Below are 26,884 nucleotides of genomic sequence, written 5' to 3' on the forward strand. Positions count from 1 at the left end.
CGGCACACAGCGGAGTGCGGGAGAGCCGCTTGGCTGGTGGAGCCGCGGCCGAGGCCGGGATGGCGGCGCCGCTCGCTCCGCGCGGGGGAGCCGGCGTTGCGGGCCAGTGCTGGTTGGTGTTGCTGCCGCCCCTGTTGCTGGCGCTGCTGCTAGCGCGGTCCGCGGAGGCCCTGGTGGAGGGGCTCTACTGCGGCACGCGCGACTGCTATGAAGTGCTGGGCGTGAGCCGCACGGCGGGCAAGGCGGAGATCGCGCGGGCCTATCGCCAGCTGGCCCGGCGCTACCACCCCGACCGCTACCGGCCTGAGCCTGGCGACGAGGGCCCCGGACGGACGCCGCAGAGCGCGGAAGAGGCCTTCCTGCTGGTAGCGACCGCCTACGAGACTCTTAAGGTGAGATCTGGGGACGCGGATTGGCAGCGAGGACTCCTGGCCGGCGGAGCAGGGTTCTCGGTGACCCCGGCTCCGAGCGGGGCCACCGCCACGACCCCTAGGATGTTCGGGATTTCCTACGTGGCCGTGCGAAAGAACCCACGCGCACGGGTCATTGACAAAGATGGGAACCCCCTCGGGTCTTGGAGGACAGCTAGCCCTCTCCTTTTTGTGACAGTTTTTGTTATGCAAAGCTTTGGGTATATTACAGTTTAGTGAAAACACTTTAAAAACTTGCAACTCACACTTGGAAAGCAGGGTGATTATTATTACCAAGATCTATGATAGAATATAGGAAAGGTCTCCAGTATTGAATGACTGTGATGGCGCCAATTTGACATAACTAGATTTCTGGGGATGGTATTAAATGTGACATTTAGGGGCATCTGGGTGGCTCAGTGGGTTGAGCGTCGGACTGTTGGTTTCGGCTCAGGTCATGCCTGATCTCAGGGTCGTGAGATCAGGCTCGCTCTCAGTGGGGAGTCTGTTTGGAATTCTTTCTCTCCCTCTTCCCCTCACCCTGATCTCTCTCTAAATAAATAAATAAAGTCTTTTTAAAAATAAAAATAAACGTGACATTTAGCTTGGGTTTAACGACTTAGAAAAACACTAAGAAGAACAATGAACAAGCACTCAGAAGACCGGATATTTGACTCTTGGCTCCTATACCCCAGTATGACCTTGGATAGTGACTTAATATGTCACAGTAGCTGTTTCTTCGTATATAAAATTAAAGCCATGATATCTCCTCACAAGGGTTCAGTCCTCAATGAGAACTGAATAATTCATGTGAGAAATCCCCTATACAGGAACTGCAAATACATACTTAATGACTTGGGGCTCAAGACTCAGAAGTTCTGTCGGGAAAAATTTTGTGAATATGGGTGTAGTCATTTGACAAAGGTTTTATCGAGTCCTTTGGAGATGGGGAGATTTACCCTGTTCCTGTTTTCTTCTGCTACTGCAAAAATCAAACCATATAAGGAATCACAAAGTATAAATCATATTTGATGGAAGTGTTACTGCTTCAAGGGTCCCATCATGCTAATGTAATAGCAATTGTAGTTGTAAGGTGTTTCTTTCTAGCTTTTTTTTTTTTTTTTGAGGTGAAGTTTTCCATGTTGCTTTGTAATCTGTTTTTAATGACTACTTCTAGTGGGTATACTATAATTTAACCATGGATTATTTGTTCAGAATAGGTTTCCAGAGCTGAAAATACTGAATCAGGGACCTAAAGGCTCTTCATTCATGCTTTCCAGAGCAGTTTATATAATATGCATTCCTATTAATGAGTATGCCAAGTTCACTGTATTCTCCCTAGCATTGGTGACATTTAATTTTCACTGGCAGTTGACTGAAGAATGGGTGGAGACTAGGGAAAGTGCAGACACCAGAGGGTTAGTTGCTTATTATTTAGGGTATAAAGTGATGGAGGAAAGACTTCAGAAAAATGGGAAAGAACTTTTTCATCCAGGGAAACCCAGCATCTAAAGTCCCAATCTTTGTTCTTCTGCAGTGAAGAAAGGTAGTTCTCCAGACAAGCAGCCAGAAGGCTCTGGTGGCACATAAAGAAGCCTTGGGAGGATGGAGAACTTCGAGAAGACAGGGCAGCAGAAACTCTGGCAGCTGTTGCCTTCTCCTGGGTTTGGAAATGGGTGGGTTTGGCATGAGAGTGGTGAACATGTTAGTGAGATATGAACCAAGAAAGACAGACAGTAGAGAAATTTTGCTGGGAGGAACCCCAACACTCTATTCTTGCCATTTTCTCGAAGAGACAAATTTGGAGGCTGATTTGATGAATCTGTAATGGTTGCCTCTAAAAGTTTCTTCCCCTAAAGTTTAATACTGATTTGTCAGTGAATAAAAGCTTGATAAAATAATTTGTCCACTTTGGGGCAGTTAAAAACTGGTATGTCTGGAGAAAGTAACATGTTTAATCTTGATCCCAACAAGAGGTTTAAAGTACTACAAATGTCTCTAAGCAGGAAACAAAAATTGGAGTTACACTGATGGAAGAGGGAGTGAGAGAAAATGCTATAGTTTCCTCAGCTCCATTCAGTGTTACTGTCAGAGGAAAGGGATGTTTGGGGATGGTTTGGACCCTTGAAAACCAGACCTGAGTTCCATGAAAGCTATTTTAAAGTTACAGAGATGGACTTCTAAGTGGAACACCTCCAGAAACTTTATTGTTCAGACTTCATTGCAGATGCTCTCTCCTAAAATGAGGAAAAGGACTTTGATTTGCTGTATGTGGAATTTATTAAAAACAAACAAAGTGATCAGATTTTATTTCTGTCATAATGGAAAATTATGAGTAAGCTGCCAGAGAATATCATTTCTGGATAATGTAGAGATCTAATGAACTAGAGTCATCCAGTTTGGATAGCCTCATCCTTCCAAATTATCCCCTTGAGGCAATGAGGATGTAACCACTACTTTACTCAAATTACATCTGTAGGCTAGAATGAGGGCAAGAAGTCCATGTGGCCTTTGCTAAGAGCAGGTCAGATAGAATAGTGGGAGAAGTTGATGAGTTCCAGTGGCTCTGGAATGGAGATACAGAAGCCTATATGGAATTCCACTATCATCTCATGGAGGTAGCAGATGCCTACCTGGGACCGCTTCATTTCTGTTTGCTATTTTTGTTTTATGCTATATCTTTCTCCATAAAGAATAATAGTAAGCCCTGTGAAAGGTGTACTTATCTAAAGAGCCAGCCAAAAAGGAGGGAGGGACTCGGGAAGACTATGTCATCTTTCATAGCCATGTGCAATTATTGCTGGCAGATGGAAGAAGAAGCTGATTTTATGTTTTGTTTCGTAAAGTGCACAAGTAGATTCCATTTCTGGAACAGTGTATCCAACAGAAATTGTTCCTTTTCTTGAACTCTGAAATAATTTAATTGTAAATTCACTGGAGCTGAGAGTCTTTTTTTTCCCTCCCCCCCCATAGTTTTTTTAAAGATTTATTTATTTTAGAGAGAGAGAGCTCACGTGCATGTGCACACAAGAGCGGTGGGGGAGGGCCAGAGGGAGAGGGAGAGAGAGAGAGAGAATCTCAAGCAGACTGCACACTAAGTGAAGAGCCCAATGAGAGGCTCAGGCTTACCACCTTGAGATCACAACAGGAATCAAAGAGTATGAGGCTCAACCGACTGCACCACCCAGGTGCCCCTACCACCATAATTTTTTGATAATCTTTTAATTCTCTTATTAGTTTGTTCAACTCTCTTAATCTTTTTAATGTATGTGATATAAGAAACTATATTATATTTTCATTATAACCTTATAGTGGTATGCATCAAAACTTCTAATAATCAAGGATCTGTGAATGTTGATAATATATATATCACCAAAATGGGAATTTATATTTGTGAAATATAGTGGATTTATGGCTCTGAGGTTTTGTTGGTCAAATACATGCCTCTTTGAGAGAGAGAGAGGGTTTTGTTTTGTTTTGTTTTTGATGATGGTTGTTAAAAAAGTACACTAAGATGATTTAAATACAGTTGGTGAGACAAGAAGATACTATCACACTTGATCATTGTTATTTTAACAACACAGATTCTATCTGTGCATAGAGAGATTGAGGAAAACCAGAAAAAGAAGGATGGGTAATAATGGAAGGCAAAGGCACTGGTCAGATGCTTTCATCAAATCATGCTTAGTTTATATTCTCAAGTAACTTAAAATTGCAGTTCTCAGCAGCACTTTAAACCATTATGATCTCACACACTGCTTTATATTTGCTTCATAATATAAGCAAAGTTAAGACAATGAAATAGTATTTAGTGTATTTGACTACTGGGGATTCAGGGAATTCGTGGACTTTGGAAGTTAAGTAAATGGACTCTCACTTGCTGTGTCAACATTAGATCTTTTTATGTGGATATAGCACTTATCACACTGCATTGTAAATACTGAGAAGCCCTCCCCTCTCCACTAAACCATCTCCTTGCCTTTTTGTTTGTATATCCATGGCACCTAGCCCAGTGTCTGGCACATCGGATAATGAATGTTTGTTAAATGAAAGACTGGGATCTGGAGATAGATTCAGTGGATTTCTGACATTTTGACATTGTTATGTGAAGCCTACTTTGTTATTTTTATCCTAAATGTAGTTTTAAAGAGTGGTACAGATAAAGTAGATTGGATGACTATGAATGAAAAATTCCCACATGAGAGAAAAATTGCCTTCTATTTTTAAGGAGAAGTTCTGATTTTTTTTTTTTTAAGTGAGAACATTGATCCTTTTTGAATATAGATAAGAGCTAGATGAAGTAGATGAATTAAGAATGGCCTGGAAATCAACAAATGATGGAACAGGTGGAAAGAATGTACTTAGAACATGGGAAAATAGACTTTAACAGCATTTTGTAAAATCACAAAAGAACAGAAAAGGTCTTGGCAGTATTACTGGCTTGAAGGTTATCTGATAAGGTAACATAAGTAGTGAGAGCCTTTTACTACTCTACCCTTGTCTTGGCAGGGAAGTCACAGAACCCTTTAGTTTCTTTTTATCAGCATGATTGATGTAGCAGGTCTTTAGCACTTATGAAAAATTTGGCACGGGGGTGGGGGGTGTGTGTGGATTCTGAATGCCCTGCCCTTTTATGTTACTGTTCATTGTTCTTTCCTAGTTTATTCTACTCAATCCTTTCTGTAACTGGTACTGAGGTGGGCGCTTGGGGAGGAAATCACAACAGTGAAGAGGGCACAGTTCTTCCCTTTAAGCTTTTAACATAACAAGAAGACAGATACTTATTGTTCAGTTATTATTTATTTAAGTTATGTAATAAAGATATGTGTAGATTATATTACAGCACTGAGAGGATACAATTATTTCTTCTTTGGGGATTGGAGAAGAATGTACTCTTTCTTCTGGATCTAGAACAGTCATCAAAGGTTGACAGTGAAGGGACATTTCTGGTAGAGGGAAAACTTGATCATCAAAAACATGGAGACATGAATGTGCAAGACTATAAGGTGTAGTTTCCTGAGGTATTATATAATAGTGAATGTTTTCTCTACCAATGATCACTTTTATTGTATTTCTCCCAAGGACTCTTTGTTTTGGGGAAAAATAGCTAACTGCACTTCTTAGTATTACTGTTTCTTTTTCAGCATCTATCCAGATTAATCATTCATAATAATTGGGTATTCATAAAAATAATAAACATGTAAATTTCTATTACAGTGTGATGCTGATAAACAGAGAAATTAAGTAAACTTGATGGCAGATGGTTTTCATTTCACATGTTAACTCTGATTGGTCATGACTCCCTGAAACATTTGCAAAGGTTTTGAGTCTTGTCTGAGTTTAGTGGGAAAGATGAGATGTTCGATAGTGATTTCTCCCATGTACTTTATGTGGTACATAAAGTACCACACCTGCTGTTTCTGCTGTGAATCCAAAAGTGCTCTTTATTTTTTACTGATAACATAATTTTAGCTGTTATTCCCTACTTAGGGCAAAGGTTGACTGTATACCAAATATGTTTAATTTTAGTTCTGTGATGACACATGATGTTATCAACATCCAATCAGAGCTTCTGATTAACATAAAAACTACTGAGTTGATATAATTCTGGCCAGAAGCTGAGCACTTGAGATTTTAATTTAGCTTGTGGGGATTTATCATAGATAAAAGAACATTTTGAGATATTCACAGCACAAAAACCTTTACTGCATTTTTCACAGCTATTAGAGGATCTAGTACTTCTAGGTTAGAAGCCTGTCAGGTAAATGGTAGGGAAAATGTTTCAGGAGACTGGAACATAGTTTGGGATCAGGTGATGAACAACCCTTTAATCTGTGTTTAAGAATTTGAACTTTATGTATTGAATAGTGACCAGACGTTTTAAAGTGGAGAAATAACACAGTCTGATGTTTCTTTCAGAAAGAAAATTCTGGTAGCAATATTGAGAATGGGTTTGGGAGGGAAGGCTGGAAGGTTCTTGTCTGAATTCATTTCCACCATTTTCTGAAATCTCAATTCCTCTTTGGTAACTTGAAAACCTCTTAGTTGGTGTATTTCAATTCTTTTCACTTAATTTTGCTTCTTTTAAAGCTACAGTCACACTTACCTTCTTTTTTTTACTGTGGGCCATCTTCACTTCATCTCCTTATCTTTCAGGAAGGTATTGTAGACTGTCATGTACCAGCACACGTAATGGAATTGTTCTTAAGGCGGACAGTGGTGTTCTAAGTGTTAGATTTGAATGCTGCTCTTCATTTCTCCCTCCTGGAACTATCTGTGGCATTTGACGTTGTTGGCCATGTAGCTCTTAAAGTTGCTCTCCTTTGAATCCCTCGGTGTTATTCTTTCCTGTTTCTTCTATCTTTCTAGTTGTGTCTTTTCAGTCTTGATAGTCTTCTTTTCTTCTCCCTACACCTTAAACATTGCTTTTCCTTAGAGTTCTGTCCTTTGGGTACTCTTTTCTTTTTGTTTTCCAAGCTCTTCCTGATGAAACTCAATCATATCTGTGACAACTCTAAAATCTGTGTATTCTCTAGGTTCATATTTTCAGTTGTGGTCTTATTTGTGGCACAGCTACCTAAAATTAAACGTTTTGGAAAATCAATCTTGTTATGTTTGTTAAAGCATAACCGGGGAGAGAAGCAGACTCTGCGCTAATCTTACCACCCTGAGATCATGACCTGAGCCAAAACTAAGAGTTGGACACTTAACTGACTGTGCCACCAAGGTATCCCTGTCATGAGAATCTTAAGAGATTACATACATATGCTTTGGGGCACAGAGTAACATGGTCCACACAGTGATTATAATTAGAAAATTTCAGGGCACCTGTGTGGTTCAGTCAGTTGAGCACCTGCCTTTGCCTCAGGTCATGATCCCATGGTCCTGGCATCGAGTCCTGCATCAGGCTTCTTGCTCAGCAGGGAGCCTGCTTCTCCCTCTGCCTGCCACTCCCCCTGCTTATGCTCTCTCTCGCTCTCCCTCTGACAAATAAATAAAATCTTAAAAAAGAAAGAAAGAAACTTCACTGTTAATCCTCAACATGATTGGTTGTTTAACTCCCTTGGTCATTAAGTCTTACTTATTATACTTTTTAATCTCTAAAATCTCTTTCTCCCTCATTCTCCTCTTTACAATATTGTCAGAGTGAACTTTTAAAAAATAAACACACCTACTCAGTGCTATTGTTCTCGTGCTTTAAAACATTTCATTTTTGAATAGCACAGACAACACTCTAGCACTTTAGGATGGCATATGATGTCCTTTCTACAGTTCTTACCCAAATCAGTTTTTTTGGCCACATTTAGTACACCTTTCTTCCTCACTTTCCCTAGTGCTCAAGCTTCAGTGAATTCATGCTATTCATTGATGCTTCTGTACCTTAACACTTGCTGTTACCTTGGTCTGGAACAAGGTTTAACTACATCGTACTTGCTTTTCAGGATCCAGTACTCATTTCTTCTCTGCTGTGGATCCCATTACCAGTTGATCTCAGGCAGGGTTCGTTAGTCCTTTCTTGCTTAGCACATCAAATTGTATTTTTCTTGCTTGTTAGATTCTTCTAGATGGGAAAGTTCTTGAGACCAGGACATTATCTTATCTTTTTATTCTCCCTTGAGTCCAGCACAAGACTTAATGCCCTGCATTATTATTTGCTGAATTGGAAATAACTAAGTTTTCTAAAAGCTCAAGTAACCAAGTGGATGGTGATACTCTACTCTTAACTGAAGCATGGAGGGACAGATTTGGGTTTTGAGCATGTTTACGTTGAGATATTTATGTTACATTTAGGAAATGCTTAGGAGATATTGGAAAATAGGACACAGGAAAAGCAGATCTGAGTGTCGCTAGTAATTAGGTGATACTGCAAATCATGGAAATTGTTGAGGCCACATGTAGACAGAAGAGAAGACCTATGAGAAGATAGTTCCACTAGTGACTAGGGTCAAGGAACAAGAAGAGAAATAGAACTGATGGCAGTTAATTTTCTTCCTCTTTAATAAGATGTAATGGCTTGGAAATAAATTTAGGGAAACATACTATTTTTTTTAAGGATCATTTATATATTTGTATTTCTTTAAAAATTAGGTTAATAAATTTTCTTTAAAAGATTTATTATTTATTTATTTATTTATTTATTTATTGTTTTGAGAGAGAGGGAGAGTGAGTCCCAAGCAGACTCCACACTGAGTGTGGAGCCTGGTGGGGGACCAATCTCATGATCCTGAGATCATGACCCAAGCCAGAACCAACAGTTGGTTGCTCATCTGACTGTGCCACCCAGTCACCCCAATGGGATTAGCACATATTTTTAAGAATGAACAAAAGAGGGCGCCTGGGTGGCTCAGTGGGTTAAGCCTCTGCCTTCAGCTCAGGTCATGATCTCAGGGTCCTGGGATCGAGTCCCGCATCGGGCTCTCTGCTCTGCAGGAAGCCTGCTTCCTCCTCTCTCTCTCTCTCTCTCTCTCTCTGCCTGCCTCTCTGCCTACTTGTGATCTCTGTCTGTCAAGTAAATAAATAAAATCTTTAAAAAAAAAAAAAAAGAATGAACAAAAGAGAGGGAATTAAGATAGTAGAGGAGTAGAGGACCCTAAATTTGGTCCCTCAAACAGCTAGATAGTTATCAAATCATTCTGAATACCTGCAAAATCAATTGGAAATCTGAGAAAAGAAATGCAGTTTTACAGATAGAAAAGCAATCACTTTTTGCAAGGTAGGAGATGGGGAGACTTGAATCTGGGATGATATATTGGAGGCTATGATGAAGGGGAGGGAGCTTGCTTAAGAAGGCTACTGCAAAGCATTATAAGCATGGAACACAAAATCAGAACTTTTAGAAGCCTGCTACAGTGTGGTAGTCCCTGGTTTAAATGTGCCTAGGTGGCAAAACAGGGCAGAATCCCAGGTGGGACAGTTTGGTATCAGGATCTCCGGAGTCACAAGAAGAACAGGGGTGCCTGAGTGTGGCAGGTTTCCCAGGTACAAGAGTGGGGAACATGGCTGAAAACAGCAAGTTTAGGTGCTGGCTTTCTGCTCTGGGTTGCCATAAACCCAGGAACTGCTACACAGTTGTGTAGCAGCTCTCTTAGCTGGTGTCAGGCAAAAGGCAGAAGCATGGTGGGAGGAATAGCATAGGTCTGTGTGACCGGAAACTGTAAAATGTGGAGTTTTGAAACTCAGTGGTGTGCCTGGGATAAAAATGCTTGGTCCCAGGCCGGGTGAATGCAGAGTTCAGACAGAAACCAGGGAGATGAGAGTGATTGACTGCTTTTCTGTGAGAGCTCACTGGTCTGAACTTTTAGCTCCAGGACTAGAGAGCAGAATGCTCCATTTTTTCCCCACCCATCAGTGCTGAAAGCCTTGAGAGAGCAAAATAGTGCCACATAGTGGAACCCAGAGCAGCTTGTGCTGAGCCTGGGCCCCTGGCAAGGGAGGTACATTTCTACCAGGGCAAGGCACTTGAGAATCAGTGCAGCAGGCCTCTCCCCCAGAAGATGAGCAGGAACAAGTGGCTTGCACCAAATTTACTGATCATAGACGACTACAGCTCTTGGGGAAAATAGTATATAGCATTTGTGGTTTTTTTTTTTTATTTTTTTTATTCTTTAGTCTTTCAGTATCCTTTTCTTGTTACTATTTTTTCAATTTCTATTTTTATATATATGTATATATATTTTATTCTTTGTTTCTTTTCTTTGTATTTTATTTTTGTGTGTATATATATGTGTGTGTGTGTGTGTGTATATAAATTTTCTTTCTTATTTCAAGATCTAGTTTCCTTTAACAAGCAGACCAAAACACACCCAGGATCTAGTGTTTTGTTTTATTTTTTTGTTTCTTATTTGTTTTTCTTCTTGTTTTTGTTTTTTCCTGATTTATTTTGTGTTTGCGTTTTTGTTTTTTTTTCTGTTGTTATTGTTGTTCTTATTGTTGTTTTTCTTATTCTTTCTTCTATTCTTTTCTGGACAAAATGATGAGACTGAGAAATTCCCCCCAAAAGAAAGAACAGGAGGTAGTACTCACTGCCAGGGATTAAATCAGTATGAATATAAGTAAGATGTCTGAACTAAAATTTAAAACAACTATTATAACGATACTAGTGGGCTTGAAAAAAGCATAGAAGACACTATAGAATCCCTTACTGTAGAAATAAAAGAACTAAAATCTAGTCAGGCTGAAAATAAAAATGCTATTACTGAGATGCAGTCCCAAATGGAGGCTATAAAAATGAGGATGAAATAGACAGAAGAAAGAGTCAGTGATGTAGATGATAAAATGGTGGAAAATAAGCTGAAAAGAAGAAAGAAAACTACTGGATCTTGAAGGAAGACTTAGAGAACTCAGTGATTGCATAAAGTGAAATAATATCCAAATAATAAGGGTCTCGGAAGATGATGAGCAGGAGAGGGGGGCAGAAGGTTTATTTGAACAAATTATAGCTGAGAACTTCCCTAACCTGGGGAAGGAAACAGGCATTTAAGTCCAGGAGGCACAGAGAACCACCCCCCTCAAAATCAGTAAAAATAGTTCAACACCTCAACATAAAATAGTGAAGTCTGCAAATTTCAAAGATAAAGAGAAAATTCTGAAAGTAGTTTGAGGCAAGCGGCCCTTAATCTGCAAGGGAAGAAACAAGGCTGGCAACAGACCTGTCCACAGAGACCTGGCAGACCAGAAAGAACTGGCATGATATATACTCAATGTGCTAAATGGGAAAAATATGCAGCTAAGAATACTTTATCCAGCAAGAATTCAGATTAGAAGGAGAGCTAATGAATTTCTAGGACAAACAAAAACTAAAGGAATTTGTGACCAGTAAACCAGCCCTGCAAGAGATATTAAAGGGGATCCTTTGAATGAAGAGAGAGCCCAAAAGTAACAAAGATTAGAAAGAAACAGAGACAATGTACAGGAACAGTGACTTTACAGGTAATACAATGGTAGTAAATTCATATCTTTCAATGATGTAAATGGAGTAAATGCTTCAATCAAAAGACATAAGGTATTAAAATGGATTAAAAAATAAGACCCATCAATACACTGTTTATAAGACATTCAATTTAGACCAAAAGACACCTCCAGAGTGAAAGTGAAGGGGTGGAGCACCATTTATCATGCCAGTGAATATCAAAAGAAAGCTGGAGTAGCCATCCTTATATCAGACAAACTAGAGTTTAAACCAAAAACTATACTGAGAGATAAAGAAGGGCACTCTATCTAATAAAAGGGTCTATCCAACAAGAAGATTAACAATTGTACATATTTATGCCCCTAACTTGGGAGTAGCCGAATATATGAACCAATTAATAACAAAATTAAAGAAACTTATTGATGATAATACAATATAATAATAAAATAATAATGTCTGTCATAGCAAAAGATAGATCAGTTAAGCAGATCAACAAGGAAACAAGAGTTTTGAATCATACACTGGACCAGGTGTATTTAACAGATATAGTCATCCTAAAGCAACAGAATATACATTCTTCTTGAGTTCACATGGAACATTTTCCAGAATAGATCACATGCTGGGCCACAAATCAGGTCTCAACCAGTACAAAAACAATCCAGGATTATGCCATGCATATTTTCAGACCACTATGCTTTAAAACTTGAAGTCAGCCACAAGAAAAAATTTGGAAGGACCACAAATACATGGAGGTTAAAGAGCATCCTACTAAATAATGAATGGTGGGTGGGTGGGGAGGGGGCGCCGGCATGGCTTAGTTGGTTAAGCATATGCCTTCGGCTCAGATCATGATGCCAAGGTCCTGAGATTGAGCCCTGTGTCAGGCTCTCTGTAGGGAGCCTGCTTCTCCCTCTCCTCCCCACTCATGTTCTCTCTTACTATCTCTTTCAGTCTCTCAAATAAATAAATAGAATCTTTAAAAGATTTTGCTTTTAAAGATTCTATTTATTTATTTGACAGACATAGGCTGAGAGGCAGGCAGAGAGAGAGAGAGAGGAGGAAGCAGGCTCCCCGCCGAGCAGAGAGCCTGACACGGGGTTCGATCCCAGGACCCTGGGATCATGACCTGAGCCGAAGGCAGAGGCTTTAACCCACTGAGCCACCCAGGTGCCCCAATAAATAGAATCTTTAAAAAAAAAAAAAAAAAGAATGACTGCATAAACCAGGAAATTAAAGAAGAATTTTTTAAAAATGCACGGAAACAAATGAAAGTGAAAACACAACGGTTCAGAACCTTTGGGATGCAGCAAAGGTGGTCCTAAGAGGGAACTATATAGCAACACAGGCCTTTCTTAAGAAACAAGAAAAGTCTCAAATATACAACCTAACATTACACTGAAAGAGCTGGAGAAAGAACAGCAAATAGGGTGCCTGAGTGGTTCAGTCAGTTAAACAACTGACTCTTGATTTCAGCTCAGGTTGTGATCCCAGAGTCCTGGGATTAGGCTATTAGGCTTACCACTCAGCAGGGAGTCTGCTTCTCTCCCTCTACCTCTGCCCCTCCCCCCTCACATGTGTACTCTCTCTCTCTCTAATTAAACAACAACAACAACAACAAAAACCCCCGAAAAATAGCAAATAAAGCCTAAATCCAACAGAAGAGAAAGAATAAAGATCAGAGCAGAAATCAATGATACAGAAATTCAAAAACCTGTAGAACAAATCAGTGAAACTAGGAGTTGGTTCTTTGAAAGAATTAATAAGATTGATAAACTGCCAGCCAGACTTATCAAGAAAAAGAAAGGAAGGACCCAAGTAAATAAAATCATGAATGAAAGAGGAGAGATCACAACCAACATCAAAGAAATACAGTTTTTAAAAACATATTATAGGACAACTATATGCCAACAAATTTGGTAATCTGGAAGAAGTGGTTCATTCCTAGAAACATATAAACTACCAAAACTGAAACAGGAAGAAATAGAAAATCTGAACAGAACCATAACCACCAAGAAAATTGAAGCAATAATAAAAAACCTCCTAATAAACAAGAGTCCAGGGCCAGACGGCTTCCCAGGGGAATTCTACGAACATATTAAAGAAGAAATAATAACCAGTTCTTCTGAAGCTGTTTAAAAAAACAGAAATGGAAGGAAACTTCCAAACTCTTTCAGTGAGGCTAGTATTACCTTGATCCCCAAACTAGACAAAGACCCCACCAAAAAGGAGAATTACCAATATCTCTGATGAACATGGATGCAAAAATTCTCACCAAGATACTAGCCAGTAGAATTCAACAGTACATTAAAAGGATGATTCATCACGACCAAGTGGGATTTATCCCAGGGCTGCAAGGGTGGCTTAGCATCAACAAACCAATCAATGTGATACACTACATTAATAAAAGAAAGGACAAAAACCATATCCTCTCAGTAGATGCAGAAAAAGCATTTGACAAAGTACAGCATCCTTTCTTGATTAAAACTCTTCACAGTGTAGAGATAAGGGTACATACCTCAATATCATAAAAGCCATCTATGAAAAATATAGCAGATATTGTTCTCAATGGGGGAAAATTGAGGGCTTTTCCCCTAAAGTCAGGAACACAGCAGATATGTCCATCATCACTACTGTTGTCCAACATAGTACTAGAAGTCCTAGCCTCAGCAATCAGACACAAAAAGAAATAGAATGCATCTGAATCAGCAAAGAAGTCAAACTCGCACTTTTCCCAGATGACATAATACTCTGTGTGGAAAACCCAAAGACTCCACCCCAAAATTGCTAGAACTCATACAGGAATTCAGCAAAGTGGCAAATCAGTTGCATTTCTATACACTAACAATGTGACAAAAGAAAGAGAAATCAGGAGTCAGTCTCATTTACAATTGCACCAAAAACTATAAGATAACTAGGAATAAACCTAACCAAAAGGGCAAAGGATCTGTACTCAGAAAACTAGAGAACATTCATGAAAGAAATTGAGGAAGACACAAAGAAATGGAAAAATGTTCCATGCTCATGGATTAGAAGAACAAATATTGTTAAAATGTCTATGCTACCTAGAGCAATCTATACATTCAGTGCAATCCCTATCAAAATACCACCAACTTTTTTCACAGAGCTGGAACAAATAATCCTAAATTTGTATGGAACCAGAAAAGAGTCCGAATAGCCAAAGGAATGTTGAAAAAAGGAAGCCAAAGCTGATAGCATCACATTCCGGACTTCAAGCTATATTACAAAGCTAAAATCATCAAGACAGTGTGGTACTGGCACAAAAACAGACAAATAGATCAATGGAACAGAATAGAGAACCCAGAAATGAACCCCCAACTCTATGGTCAACTAATCTTCAGCAAAGCAGGAAAGAATATCCAATGGAAAAAAGTTTCTTCAACAAGTGGTGCTGGGAAAATTGGACAGTCACATGTAAAAGAATGAAACTGGACAATTTTCTTATACCATACAGAAAAATAAACTCCAAAGGGATGAAAGACCTTAATATGAGACAGGAATCCATCAAAATCCTGTCTATTAAAAATTTGGTGTTTTTTGGAGTTTCTGCCCAGCAAGCAGCAACTCTTTGACCTTGGCCATGGCAACTTCTTACTAGACACATCTCCAAAGGCAAGAGAAACAAAAGCAAAAATGAACTATTGGGGTGGGGGATGCCTGGGTGGCTCAGTCGTTAAGTGTCTGCCTTCAGCTCAGGTCATGATCCCAGAGTCCTGGGATCGAGCCCCTGCTTGGCAGGATGCCTGCTTCTCCCTTTCTCACTCCCCCTGCTTGTGTTCCATATCTTGCTGTGTCTCTGTCAAATAAATAAATTAAATCTTAAAAATGAACTACTGGGACTTCATCAAGATAAAAAGCTTTTGCACTACAAAAGAAATAGTAAAACTAAAAGGCACCCTATGGAATGGGAGAAGATATTTACAAATGACTTAGCAGATAAAGGGCTAATATCCAAAATCTGTAAAGACCTTTTTGAACTCAATACCCAAAGAACAAAAAATACAGTCAAGAAATAGGCAGAAGACATGAACAGACATTTCTCCAAAGAACACATACAGATGGCCAATAGACACATGAAAAAATGCTCAACATCACTTGACATCAGGGAAATACAAATCAAAACCACAATGAGGTGTACCACCTCACACCTATCAGAATGGCTAAAATTAACAACTCAAGACGGTGAGGATGTGGAGAAAGGGGAACCCTCTTACACTGCTAGTGGGAATCCAAACTGGTGCAGCCACTCTGGAAAGCAGTATGAGTTTTCTGTGAAGTTAAAAATAGAGATACCATATAACCTAGTGATTGCACTACTAGGTATTTATCCAAGGATACAAACAGTAATTTGAAGGGGCACATGTGCCCCAGTATTTATAGCAGCATTATAAACAATAGCCAAATTATGGAACGAGCCCACATGTCCATCAGCTGATGACTGGATAAAAATGTGGTATATATATATATAATCCACTGGAATATTACTCAGCCATCAAAAAGAATGAAACCATGCCATTTGCAACAATGTGGATGGAACTTATTTATTATGTTAAGTAAAATAAATCAGAGAGACAAATACCCATGATTTCACTCATATATGGGATTTAAGAAACAAAGATGAACATAGAGGAAGGGAAAGAAAAAATAAGATAAAAATAGAGAGGGAGGCAAAATATAAGAGACTCTTAAAGATAGGAAACAAACAGGGTTGCTAGAGGAGAGGTGGTTGGGGGTAAGGGGTTACTGGGTGATGGGCATTAAGAAGGGCACTTGATGTAATGTGCACTGGGCATTATATGCAACTGATGAATCACTAAATTCTGCCCTGAAACTAATAATATAGTATGTGCTAACTAAATTGAATTTACAGAATTTTTAAAAATGTACAAAACATTATTACATTTTCGTATATTATTGATTCCTGGCCTTTAACATCCTAAAATGGTTTCTACTATCTGTGTAACTGAAAATTTTTACTGTAAAGGTGGCTGCAATATCAGATTATTGCAATTATGTATCTTGAGATCAAACAGTTCATTATTTCTTTCAAGGGCAAGAACGTAATATATTTTTGCCTCTGGGGAGGGGGGAGAATGATCATTTTCCTAAGAGAAGGAAGGATTCAGTGCTTTCTTTGCTTGTGGGTTTCCTCTTGTTCACTTTTGATCTAGATATTGGTGGTTATGTTCCAGTCCTCCTGCATGTGCCCACAAGGATTGGGAGTGGAGTGGACACCAGCAGAAGCACCATTTTTTCCTGTAGACATTAGAAACAAGGAGCTTTTTGCCCTGCTTGTCAAGGCTCAGGACAGAGAGGAGGAAGAAACAAGTATAAAGGTTTTGGTTTTGGAAAGAAGTTGGAATCTCCTGACCCTGGGACCTTAAGATCCACAAAATTGCTGAAAGAAAAAGTACTACCTTATTGAAAGGTAAGACATTAAACTGTTTTAAGGTTTAAGCCATTTTAGCCACAGTAGCATGTTTTCATAAGCTGTGAAATCAAGCAGTCATTTCCGCTAAGCCAAGGTTTTTGTGAAATAATCACCCATCCAGCCTTCCTGGTGAGATAAAGACCTGTATGGCTCAAGGGATGATTATAGTGAGGGAGAGCCTTTATAAAATTGTACTCATTTTTTAAATGACATTTACTGAATGCCAGGCACTGTGGTAGGCCTTGGATATACAGGGATTAAAGTGTCGGTCACCCTACCTATCTTCCAGAAGTTCTTATTCAAGGAAAAGAAAAAAAAAAAAAAAAACCAAACTGATGATTACGATGTGATAAGTGCTATAATAAATAGGTGACATGTGTAATATAAGAGTGGTCTAAATCTGAAGCAGTAATGTTTGTGTCTTAAAGGATTAATGGAAGCTCATGAGGCTGGAAGAAAGGGATGGATATTTGAGGTAGAGAGAATTATATGGTTAAAAACATAGGTATGAAAGACTGTGCTGTATTGTAAGAACACACCAAATTGCAGAAATTACCTGATGTTTGCTGTGGGGCAGAAGAGGGGCAAGTGATGAGATGTTGCTAGGTGAGATGGATTAGTTATGGAGGTCTTATTGGATGCTAGGGAATTTTTAGCTACTTAATAAGCCATGGGGCAGCACTCAAGATGAAAAAAATTGTGGGACTACCTGAGTTTTAAGATGGATAGGAGAAAAAATAAGAATAATGGTTTTAAAATAAGTATGTGCCTGTAGCTCTCAGTGGGGTCCCAGTCTCTTGTCTTGTCTTTTTTGCTAATATTCCTCTATCCTTGTGTTCTTACTAGGTTGATTCTAAACTTTGTAGGTTACTGGAGAGTAGGATTTTGATTTAGAACTAACTCTCCCAATTTGTGCCAACCTTGAACACCTTCCAAAGTGTATTATGCATGTCTCAACCCAAAATAATTTTCTTCATTCTGGAGAGAAAGCTGTAAACCCAAGAGTAAAGATGATGGTTAACTAATGCTGTAACAAGGAGTTGGCCAACTCTTCTTGTCTTTAAAAACAAGATCATAAATTTATGGTGACCCCCCTGCCCAACCATGGAAAAGAAAATCATCCTAAGAGAAGTCAGACTTGATCCTGAAATCTTCTGTGGGAATTAGTGAATTTGAGGACTTATTAGGTTGTAGTAGAGAGGCCAGACACAAGGTACAGATTTTGGAGTGGCTGTTTGCTGAAGTATTAGTTGACCATCCTATTTTAGAGGAGCTCGAGACTCAGTAAAGTAAGTCACACATTTAGGGACCAGGGAGAAGATGGTGACCCTAGTGGAAGATCTGGGTGAACTGTTCGAATAGGGATTTCTGCATTCTGTGGATTGTGACCTTCACTAAGATAAGGGAACAAAGAAGGAAGGATATTATTATTGGATCTGTGACATTCACATAGTAGATTTTAATGACATTCAAAGATCTTGCTGTGTACTTTAACCAGAAGGAATACAGTCAGGTTGGGCAAATGGCTCTGTATAGATAAGGATGCTGGAGATCTGTTGGAATCTGATGTCAGTATGGCAGTTGGTTTCAAAATTACATGTAATCTAGTTGGAACAAGGAGAAGAATCGTATTTGAAGAAATACATTTCAAAAGTCATCTGCTAAGATTGGGAAGCTGAATTAAAAGTCACAGATTTTAGGCCAAAAGCAGAACATTTCTATAAAATTAGTCCAAAAAGCAAAAACTGGAGGGAAAAATTGAAAAATTCTTAAAAGATGTCTTGAGGTACTCAAAATGAGATACATCAAGAATTGTAGGCTTTAGGGGCGCCTGGGTGGCTCAGTGGGTTAAAGCCTCTGCCTTCAGCTCAGGTCATGATCCCGGGGTCCTGGGATCGAGCCCCGCATCGGGCTCTCTGCTCAGCAGGAAGCCTGCTTCCCTTCCTCTCTCTCTGCCTGCCTCTCTGCCTAATTGTGATCTCTGTCAAATAAATAAATAAAATCTTAAAAAAAAAAAAAGAGTTGTAGGCTTTAGTCTTCAGAGCTGTCTATGACCTATAAAGTTTCTGTCTGTCCTATAAAGTTTTACCCTCTTTAGGTTAGAAGCTCTAAAGTATGATAATTGCTTATAGAAAGAATAATACATTGACAATTGAGGTGTGTGGCAGTTACCACAGAAAATCTTTTTTCACAGAAAGGAACATTCAAGGAGAAAATGAGAACAGCCTGAGCTCAGCCCTCCTTATATAACAGTTCTCATACTGACCCTCTAAATAGTGCTATGGAATAGAATTTAAATATATTTATATTTAATTCTACTAGATACTAGTTTATCTAGTTTGAAATTCTAGTCAGAGGTAAAAAATATTTTGAATGTACTGAACCTAAGAGAATTGTCATTCAAATTCAGATTTTTTTTTAATTTCTTTAAAATTTTTTTTTAAAAATTTAAGATTTTAATTATTTGAGAAAGAGAGAGCATGTACAAGGCAGGGGAGGAGCAAAGGGGCAGAGGGAGAAACAGGCTCCCTGCTGAGCAGGCAGCCTGACACAGGGCTCAATCCTAGGACTCTAGGAGCTTTACTTGAGTCCAGGGCAGACATTTAACTGACTGAGCCCCCCAGGTGCTTCCAGAATTCTTAAAAAAAAAAAAATAAAAAATAAAAAAATATTTATTTATTTATTTATGAGAGAAAGTGCATGTGCACAAGGAAAGGAACAGACGAAGAGGGACAAGCAGACTCCATGCTGAGTGCAAGCCCGAAGTGGGGCTCGGATTTCAGGAGCCTAGATCATGACCTGAGCCAAAACCAAGAGTCAGGTGCTTAACCACTGCACCACCCAAATGCCCCACAAATTCAGAATTCTTAGCAGAAAATATATGATTTTAATGGTACAGAAGAGATTTTGTCATTAACATTGTCATTATTTTAAATCTAAGAAACTGCATGTTGGAGGATTAGGCGGTCCATAATAGACCTAAGAGCCTCTGTCTGTGGTAGGAAAGCACTAGGTGTAGATTTTGAAATGCCTTTAGTTAAGTATTTGCAACTTTATGAATGTTGAATACTTCATCCTAGAAAGACATCCTCTAGGTTAAAAAAGGTTTTTTAAATTTTCATAATGATTTATAGTATACTCCCTTATATAAGAGTAAAGAATTTGTTGTGGTTTTACTCTAACATTTTTTGAACAAAGAAAAAATGGGGGTGCATGGCTGGCTCAGTTGGCTGGCTATAACATGCAACTCTTAATCTCTGGATTGTGAGTTCAAGCCCCACATGGGGATAGAGTTTACTTTACAAAAAAAAAAAAAAAAAAAAAAAGACAAAATAGGTTTCCTGTGTGACAAAAAAAAAAAAATCAAATCATAACCCAATTTAATTGTTCTTCAGTGTATGTAGCTCAGTAATAGATTGGCATTTATCCCTATTTAAAATTAAAGGTTTTAAGAAGTGTTTTATTTGTGAACACTCAGAGTAGCATTTCAGAATGCTATGATTTTTTTTTCAATGTGTTTCTATGATTAAGAAGTATGTATATGTTAACTTATTTATGAGCTGGGCTGTGACAATGTTATAATAGTATTATAATATGTGTTATGTATTTGTAATGTGTTTTTGTATAATGTTGCCATTTGATATTCAAAACACTAAAACTAGTAGAGCAGATACTATCTGTTTTACAAATGAGGAAGAGTGAGGCTCAGAGAGGCTAAAAATATCACTTGAAGTCACAGAGTTAAACACTTACTATTATACTGCATCAGGGCTTCTTTGAGATGAGCATAATTCAGTTTTATAGGCACAGACTGGCTTCGTCTGCATTTTATTGTCTTAATCATTGCTTTTAACAGAAAACTTTTTACACAAGGCTAGAAAAGGATTGTGAATATCCGTAGTAGAGACAAACATTTGTTCCTATCAACAATTTTTTAAGATTTTATTTATTTATTTACTTGACAGATAGAGATCACAAGTAGACAGAGAGGCAGGCAGAGAGAGGAAGAAGCAGGCTCCCTGCCGAGCAGAGAGCCCGACTTGGGGCTCAATCCCAGGACCCTGGGATCATGATCCAAGCCGAAGGCAGAGGCCTTAACCCACTGAGCCACCCAGGTGCCCCCCTATCAACAATTATTGAGAGAAGGTATCAACATGTTCTGAAGTTACAAGAACACAACATCCTTATTACCACCATAACACTGGCTAAAATGGCATGCTTAATAGTTATTAAAATGTTTTTCTTTTTCCAGGAGGACTAACAATACTTAAGAATTTGGAGAGATTACTTTTATTATGGTTATACCTAATATGAAAGTTCTAGAAACCAGTTTATGTGTGCTTTTGAAGAGTGGTAGGGAATTTTTTGATTCTAATAGTTTCACTTTTATTCAGATTAATCGTACATGGTTATAAAATTTTGTTTAACAGATTATAAATTATGGCCATTTTCTGAAATACCCTATGAAATTGGGTATCTTGTTATTTTACAGGATGAAGAAACACGAAAAGATTATGACTACATGCTGGATCACCCAGAAGAGTATTATAGCCATTACTACCACTACTACAGTAGGCGCTTAGCCCCTAAAGTGGATGTTAGAGTTGTGATTTTGGTCAGTGTATGTGCTATTTCAGTGTTTCAGGTGTGTATTGATGGAGGTGTGTGTCTGCATGTGTGTACTTGAGTGCACGTTGCCTAGTGCTGGTTATTAAAAGTGAATTAGAAGTACCTTTTTATAAAATTTTACCTGTACTTGAGGCTACTTTTTTTAGACTAGAAAAATAATCATTTATTCAACCAACTTATTAACATTGGAATCTTTGTCAGTGGCAAATCCAAGAAATTGATGAATAACATCATTATATATTAAGAAAGCCCAACATAAATCTTTTTCTCATTGTTTCCTTTAGAGCATTTCCCTCCTAACCTGATAATATTACTTTTGTAGGACTTTTCAATGATTGCCCATTATATTTGTGAAAAACCTGAATTTCTTAATATGACCTGACAAGTCTTGGCCCCTATCCACCAAATGTCAGGAAGTGCTTGCCATCACTGTAACAACTAAAAATGTACCATGTATTTCCACTGCCTGCTAAGGGCAATTTTGCTTTGGTTGAAACTACTGAAATAGATTAAAATAGTAATCTTTGATGTTTGTTTTAAATGTCGCAAAAATTTAACTTCAGCTTGAAATGAGTTTTTCCTACTGTTAAATTAACCACAGCTATCATGTCTTATTTTAGAGGAAAAGAACATGTCAGGTGACTAGAATGAATCAATTTGCTAGTCTGAAAAATGCTTCTCTAGTTTAATTCCCAGAAATAGGATTCACTTTATATGACAAAAAGAATTACTATTGAATACTAAGGTTGTGCATTTTAAATATATCTGCTTTTGCAGGAATATTTTCCTTTCAAAGGAGAAGCAGGGATAATTTTACCTTTCTGTTTTAGATATAATATCCTGGTAACATTTTTTTCCCCCTAGTCCTAATAGAGTGCTACTATAATATTTCAAAATATTATTGGTGTAACTGCAATATTCTTTCACTAAAACAGCAAATGAAATGTGGAAATGTGAAGAATAGGACGTTTCCTGACAATTAATGAAACCCTTTATGTATATTTATCAAATAAGTTATGTGTTTTCCAGACAAATAAGAGTTCAAACATGTTAGAATCCTTTTCTTCGGAATATGATGAGCATTAACTGTATATATTGAGATGGTTTAGGGAACAGATGGCAATAAATATAGTTGCCTTAGTCTATAGCCTGTGATTTTTCTTCTTTTAAACAAGTTCCTCACTGGCTAGTTTTGCCATGTAACTCTTCCTCCAGAACGTAGATCACAGTCTCACAGTCTTAAAAACAAAAGAAAGATTTCTTAATGGTGATCTAGGGAAAGCCAAATGGTAGATTTGAAATCACAGATGTGATGTGATTCTATTGATTTATCACCTAATCTTGGGTATCTCCTTTCTGAATTAATGGCTTTTGGCCTAGCTTAGGGCTTACCTGATTTATCTAGCTTCAGGTCCCATGTACATGTGGGCATTATTCAGGTTTATCTTTTACTTAACAGAGAAAGAAGATTGAGGTCCCTATTTTTTTTAAATTAAGTAAGCTCTATGCTGAATGTGGGGCTTAAATTCATGACCCCAAGATCAAGAGTTGTATGTTGTACTGGCAGAGCCAACCAGGCACCCCTTGAGGTCCCTGTTTTTAATCAGAATTGCTTTGGGTAGGGGGGGTGGTGTTCACCAAGGTGCACTTTGATAGTAAAAATGACCTATTTTTCTTTGTTAAATATTTCAGTTTTTCAGCTGGTGGAACAGCTACGACAAGGCAATCAGCTACCTAGCCACAGTGCCCAAATATCGTATCCAAGCTATGGAGATTGCCAAGCAGCAGGGGTTACTCAGAAAAGCCAAAGAGAAGGGCAGAAACAAAAAGTCCAAAGAGGAAATTCGTGACGAGGAGGAGAATATCATAAAAAACATTATAAAAAGTAAAATAGATATAAAGGGAGGCTATCAGAAACCCCAGATATGTGATCTTCTCCTGTTTCAAATTCTCTTAGCACCTTTTCACCTGTGCTCATATATAGTCTGGTATTGTCGGTGGATCTATAATTTTAACATCAAAGGCAAAGAATATGGAGAAGAAGAAAGACTATATATCATACGGAAATCCATGAAGATGTCGAAATCTCAGTTTGATAGTCTAGAAGATCATCAGAAAGAAACTTTCCTTAAACGAGAGCTCTGGATAAAGGAGAATTATGAGGTGAGTAATTATTTGCTGGAGTTTTTGTGTCATCTTACTTATGAAATTAAAATTTGGTGTAGGAGAAGTGATTACAGAAATGCACTCCAGTTTCTGAAATCCAAGATTTAAAATTACGAATAAAGGTCTTATTTTTATTGAAAGTGTGACTATATTTGGTAGTGGACAGTAGGTTTTTAACCTGTAATTTGTCTTAAAAGATGAACTTCCAATATTTTAACTGACTCATGCTAAAAATCTTAATGATGGTCTAATTTGTTATGTTAAACAGCAGTGGGATAATGTATGATTGCAAGCATGTCACAACAACTTTATATTAATTGCTCTAATTAAAATTTGTTCTTTCCCACATTTTCTTTCAGTCATATAAACTTAGCTATAGGGATTAAAAAACAAAGAAAACATGGGAATAAGGGAGGGAGGAGGACATGGAAATGTTGAAATAACTTCATTTCAAAATAGAGCACAGAAGCTTCTGTATAATAACTAACTTATGTATGAAAGGTTACTTTTATTTTCTTAAAAATGCCTCTAAAGTTTGGGCAGTTTAATAAATGTTATTCTATATTTCTATAATTGTCAGCTATACCAGTTACCTTGAGGTGATCAGCTGCTTAGCTGAAGTCTTAAAGGAACTATTTATCTCATCATAATGATATTATTTTAGGTTTTGGGCAGAATTAATTGGCTAATGTATTAAAGATAAGAATAAAGCACAGTGATGGGGCACCTGGCTGGCTCAGTCTGTAGAGCATGTGACTCTTGATCTCAAGGTCATTAGTTTGAGCCTCACATCAGGGTAGAGTTTATTTAAAAAACAAAACAAACTTTAGGGAGGGTATGTGCTACGGTGAGTGCTGTGAATTGTGTAAGACTGATGAATTACAGACCTGTACCCCTGAAACAAATGATACATATGTTAATTTTAAAAAGATATTAAAAAATAAAAAGAATACAGTATAGTAAAATCTTAAGAAATCTGAATATATTTGTGTTTTTAGTTTCATAGACATTCCTTTTTATATGTGGTATCCTAAATAGTTTTTACTGAAAGTAGAGTACCAGTTGGAATTATATTTAAGTAACTTACTATGAATTGCCAGAATGTTTTGGCAAGTAGGTATAGTTAGCCTGCTTGTAATTAATGTAAAAATGGAAGGTAACATACTACTTTGCTCCTAAAGTACTTGAGAAGTTTTCTCTTAAGTAGGGTAAGCAGCCCAGTTCACAAAACTGTATCTTTCATGGAGTACTATCCTGAATTATTATATTATTCTATGAGGTGATCTTAGTCATTACTTCCCAAAATTTGGAAGTCATTTCTTTCTAAAATTTGATGAAACTGGTTATGAAAACTTGTCCATTTAGTTTCATCTGACTTCCACAAAAGTTACAGAAATAAAGATTTTCTTTGTCCTTAACCTGTGTGGCTTGTTAACCCTTTTTGGGAACCTTAATAAAATATTTTGAAAAACCAGTAATTATCTTTGAATTTGGAGACAGTTGTATACATAAGGTCATTTTATTCCTTGGTTAGGATCAACAAATACTGAAAGTCATCAATTAAATTTTCAGAGCACAAGGCGCCTGGGTGGCTCAGTGGGTTAAAGCCTCTGCCTTTGGCTCAGGTCATGAACCTGGGGTCCTGAGATAGAGTCCCACATCGGGCTCTCTGCTCAGCGGGGAGCCTGCTTCCCTTCCTCTCTCTGTGCCTGCCTCTCTGCCTACTTGTGATCTCTGTCAAATAAATGAATAAAATCTTTAAAAAAAATTTTTTTTTCAGAGCACCATATTAAAGAAATAAATTGTGATTCTTTAAGATTGAACATTAGTTGTAGAGAGAAAATGATTAAACTCAGCTGATGTATGATGTCAATGAGGAAAAGAATATATTCTTAGGTTACAGAAATCAGTGACAAAAATTACTAAGCTATCTTTTTTTTTTTTTTTAAATTTAACACCGAGTGTTAAGGTGCTTAACTGCTTAGTATTTTTAGATGCATGGTCTTCAGAAGACAAGCCAGTACATTCATAGGAAATGTTTACCTAAAGTTATATTTGAAAAATGTAAATATGCCATAAGATAATGACAAATGTTTCCCTTTGGGTAGTAAAGTCATTTAGTGTTATTTATATGTACAGGTTTATAAACAAGAACAAGAGGAAGAACTAAAGAAAAAACTGGCAAATGACCCCAGATGGAAGAGATACAGGAGATGGATGAAGAATGAAGGGCCTGGACGGTTAACGTTTGTGGATGATTGAGGATTGCTGGAATGCTACTATGCCAAACCTTAATTGTGATATTTTCATAACTGAATTATTTTAGAAATGTATCAACTGCTCCTCAGCAGTACTTAAAATTCCTCAAATATTTGATTAAACAGAATAATGTAGAAATTTAAATTTTCCCTTAAAACTTTATACCTAAGACATTTATTATGATTGTTCAATTTTTATAATCTATTTGTGGATTTTGTTAAATGATCTGACATGAAGATTTACTTGTTGCCATTTAAAATTTTTATATGTTTAGTTAAAAGATTTGACATGAAAATTTATTAGATACCATTTAAAATTTTCACGTGTTAAGTGTTTATTCTTTACAAGTGTTTCCTTATTCTTTGTTATAGTGCTACATTTTTCTGCTTCCATGGCCTCTAATATTTTCACAAAACATAAAAAATTCTAATTACATTGTGTCTTTAGACACGGACTTCTTTGGCAAAATGATTTCAACTGTCATGTCATCTCATTATAGTCATTCTAGGATTGAAATATGTTCAAAATATCTCTCTAGGAGAGTCTTCTGCCAGAATTTGCTTATACTATTTTTCCCTGTCATAATATTCTTAATAAGACCAGAAACTCTCCAGGAGAGTGAATCAACCTTCATGTCCTTGTAGGATGATCTTGATTACAGTCATTATAGGACTATAACTGTATTCTCGAACATTTTTTCCAGAAGAGACCTTAAAAAGGTCTTTTGTACCACACTATTGCTTTCCCAAACCCCTTCAGTTTAAAAACAAAAAAAAGAAAAAGAGCAGAAATAGTGTACTGAAAAGCTGTTCATGTATTATTAAGTCCTTGAGTCATGAAAAACCCAGTGTACATGAGTGTATTTAAACCAGAAAGAGGAGGTGCATGGTTGTGTGCTATTCTTTCAAACAGTGAAATCTATGTTTTATACATGTGGAAGTGAAAGTAGTTCACACATAAATTGACTGAAGCAAGTATGATACTGCATCAAGGTATTGATACACAATCATGATAGTCAATCAGTACTCCTGTTAAAGGATTTATCTCATTGCTTCATATTAA

At 37.6% G+C, this 26,884-nt stretch overlaps 1 protein-coding gene across 3 annotated transcripts; it reads left to right on the forward strand.

Annotated features, from left to right (window-relative positions):
• LOC116862742 (dnaJ homolog subfamily C member 25) lies at positions 1-26,142 on the forward strand. 3 transcript variants are annotated; one of them, XM_032850148.1, is made up of 4 exons: positions 1-392; positions 21,261-21,413; positions 23,090-23,560; positions 25,703-26,142. In XM_032850148.1, the coding sequence occupies exons 1-4, from the start codon at positions 60-62 to the stop codon at positions 25,823-25,825; spliced, it is 1,080 nt and encodes a 359-aa protein (XP_032706039.1). In that variant the 5' UTR covers positions 1-59; the 3' UTR covers positions 25,826-26,142. The 3 variants fall into 3 exon arrangements, with proteins under 3 accessions (XP_032706039.1, XP_032706040.1, XP_032706041.1); XM_032850149.1 differs by having other exon boundaries at positions 21,261-21,383; positions 25,703-25,938; XM_032850150.1 differs by lacking the exon at positions 21,261-21,413 and having other exon boundaries at positions 25,703-25,938.
• Positions 26,143-26,884: the final 742 nt, after the last annotated feature.

Source organism: Lontra canadensis, unplaced genomic scaffold (assembly GCF_010015895.1).
Source record: "Lontra canadensis isolate GAN:19392208 unplaced genomic scaffold, GSC_riverotter_1.0 scaffold316, whole genome shotgun sequence".
Classification (NCBI taxonomy): domain Eukaryota; kingdom Metazoa; phylum Chordata; class Mammalia; order Carnivora; family Mustelidae; genus Lontra; species Lontra canadensis.

What these genes read in the sequence shown, in the direction of transcription:
- LOC116862742 (XM_032850148.1), top strand. Translation starts at nt 60, where the DNA reads ATGGCGGCGCCGCTCGCTCCGCGCGGGGGAGCCGGCGTTGCGGGCCAG. An exon ending in GTGCTATTTCAGTGTTTCAG is followed by an intron (nt 21,414 to 23,089) that starts GTGTGTATTGAT and finishes TAAATATTTCAG; the next exon opens with TTTTTCAGCTGGTGGAACAG. An exon ending in GGATAAAGGAGAATTATGAG is followed by an intron (nt 23,561 to 25,702) that starts GTGAGTAATTAT and finishes TTATATGTACAG; the next exon opens with GTTTATAAACAAGAACAAGA.